The sequence below is a fragment of the Arachis ipaensis genome, chromosome B05, assembly GCF_000816755.2.
Source record: "Arachis ipaensis cultivar K30076 chromosome B05, Araip1.1, whole genome shotgun sequence".
NCBI classification, from domain to species: Eukaryota; Viridiplantae; Streptophyta; class Magnoliopsida; order Fabales; family Fabaceae; genus Arachis; species Arachis ipaensis.
Window position 1 is genome coordinate 126,311,614 of NC_029789.2, and position 3,068 is coordinate 126,314,681.

A 3,068-nucleotide genomic window follows, 5' to 3' on the forward strand; every position below is an offset into this window, starting at 1 on the left:
ACTCTATAGCTGTTGTGGATCATGTAGCCATCTTTTTATATATTGATTTTCAAATTCCTGTATACATTTTGAAGTGTTATGAATGAATTCATGTTTTACTTTGTTATCCTCAAATATATTCAAGCAATACATAGTACTTGATCCATGCAAAATTCATGAGATACATTTTGACCTAGAATTCTAGCAATGTCAAGAAGCATTTTATTTTTCAAAAGCCTAAACAATTTTTTGATACGCATGCAGATGAATGATTATATATCTAAAAGTCGAACATTTTGCTTGTTTCTAGAAAAATCATTTTTGCCGAGTAGAGATCCAGAGTGGTATTTCTTTGGACCAAGGGACAGAAAATACCCTAACGGATTTAGAACAAATAGAGCAACACGAGCAGGGTACTGGAAATCAACAGGTAAAGACAGGAGAGTTTCAAGCCAAAGCAGACCAATTGGTATGAAGAAGACTTTGGTTTATTATAGAGGAAGGGCTCCTCAAGGAATCAGAACTGATTGGGTTATGCACGAATATCGTCTCGATGACAAGGACTCTGAAGACACCACCGGTTTACAGGTATTATCCTTGCGTCCTCATTCATTTTATCATTTTTACAACTCTAATTACACCTACTTTTGGATTTAGTTGCACCAAATGCTATCCTATTAAGAGTGAAAAATGTTATATGAGAGTTGGTTTCATAAGCTTTCAACCATTTACAATAAGCTATATTGGTATATTATAACAAAAATGCTATTTGTACATCAAAATTAGCTACTAAAATCATCTACTAATGTATTTTTGTATAAATACATGTGCAGTTTAGTTTATTTTCGATATGTATTTGTATTCTAATATATATTTTATATTGGTGACTGATTTTAATGTACACATAATATGATTGATATGATAATTTTTATACGTAAATGCTAGGGAGATACATGTCCAGAAGTTCAATTATATACTTAGGATAAATTACATTTATCTTTAATTGCTTTTAGTCTAGCTTAGGTTATATTAAGGTTAATTATATCAACATAACAACCTTGATTTTTCATGTCAAGAAGCCTACTACGCTATATGTATAGGGAAAATAATATATATTTTACAGATAAAAAAAATAACCATAATATTACATGATTAAGTCATTTTAATAATTAAGTTGATTTAGTAATTTATTAACATAATAAAAATCAATTAAAAAAATAAAAAGAGACGTATAAGAAGAAGAAAAAATATTTACCTAGTATTTCTTTAAAAATAATATATATAAAATCGTCTAAGTTTATGAGAAGTCAGTGAAACTTATTCTTATTATTTTGTTACAGTTTTAATAACTTTTCATAATAAAGTAGCAGACAGACTTAGTTGTTAGTTAGACTTGTATAGTTAATTACTGTATCATATCATAGGTTGAAACATAAATTTACAAGTCAGTACAGTCTTTTATATAGTTACTTTTACTATTTTTAAAAAACGGTTATGGACTACTTAATTAAAATTATAATTTCTCTGTGTCTCAGTTTTAGGGGATATATAATTATTAACCTATGTTTATCATTCTGAGGTGGTGAATTAATTAAAGACAATTGAAGGGAATAATGATGATGTCCTAACAATTTCCGGGTACAAAATAATTAATTAAGGTGTGTCTCAATTTTATTAGACCTAGGAGAAGCTAAGAAAGGGAATGGTAGTGAAGTGGGGATGAATTAAAGACTTGAATATGATGATGATGATGAATAATAGAATTGAAAAACCTTTACATGTCACATCCTACAAAAGTAAATGTTTCTGTTAGCTTCAAAACTGTAGTCTCTGGTGGTGGCCCACTTGACCCTTTTCCTACTTTCAGAAACTCAAACACCCTCTACTCTCTTTTTCTTGTGTGTGTATCCACACTTGTCATCACCATATATTTGACCCAAAAAGCATCAAGTTCCATGCTTAAGCCAATTACAAAAGCTTTTTTCTTTCATTATATTATTTCCATTTGCCAAAAAACTTTATAAATTTCCATAATGATGACAAATAACCAAACTTATATTCTAATGATATATATAAGTTTATTTTTTATGAATTGCACGAATCATCTTTAATTTGGCCCATCTTTTATACTAAAGACTAATATTTTTAAAACAAAAACTTAAAAGGAGTAAATTTTCATTCTTATTGTGATAATTAATATNNGTAATAAAATTATTGAAAAAAAAATATTTAACTTAAATTAATCGAATAATTAGTTCACTTTTGTTTAAATATTAAAAGTCCGATTCATATTCAATGTATATAAAAATTCATTGGCCAAATTAAGAGTCACAGACACTAGAAGTATAAGATGTTAAATTAGGACGTGTGTAAACAAATTGCATGCATGGCTTGCATGGGAAGCCATAACTACTTTTATATAATAGTATAGTAATTCTAATTCTATCACACTTTCTCTCACATGTTACTTTCTCTATAAACGTATTGCTGACATATTCGTTGCTTGTGTTACTCTAATACTTGTACATGACAAAGTTCCTCTATACTATTGCGCTTCACATTGTCCTCTATCTCTTTTTTATTTTTTGAGTATTAATTATTGTAATGAGACAAAAGTCCTATACTCCGACCCTTAGGATCCAATAATTAACTAAATATTTTAAACTATTATATTGCTTTGGTGTCTTTGTCAATTGTCGTTGTTATCTTTCTTTTCATCATCATCCCTGTGTGTATGTTAATGTTATCCTCATCTAGAATTATTAGATTCTATTTCTCTTAGCCATGAATGAAGGGTTGTTTTGGCACCGCATAAAGCAACTCCTTCTCCATCACTTTCTCTCTGTGTCGGTCACTTTTTACTTTATTCCTCCAAACCCCAAAATACACCAATTGATACTCATAGTGTACTATTACACCAACATAGAAGCTGAATAAGAAGAAGAAGAGGAAGAAGAATAATATTAAATAGAAAAGGTGAGGGGATATGAGGAAAAAAAATTAATCAATAGATTCCAATCAATAATGAATGCATTACTTTATTATTAGGTTAAGCTGGAATATAATTTAATAAAGAAAATAATTAAAGA

The 3,068-nt window shown here is 28.8% G+C and overlaps 1 protein-coding gene across 1 annotated transcript in view; it reads left to right on the forward strand.

Annotated features, from left to right (window-relative positions):
• LOC107642056 (NAC domain-containing protein 86) overlaps positions 1–3,068 on the forward strand; it is a 5,479-nt gene that overhangs the window by 747 nt on the left and 1,664 nt on the right. The window contains exon 2 of the mRNA XM_016345381.2: positions 290–567. Coding sequence (XP_016200867.1) covers positions 290–567 — 278 coding nt within the window. The remainder of the gene's footprint in view (positions 1–289; positions 568–3,068) is intronic.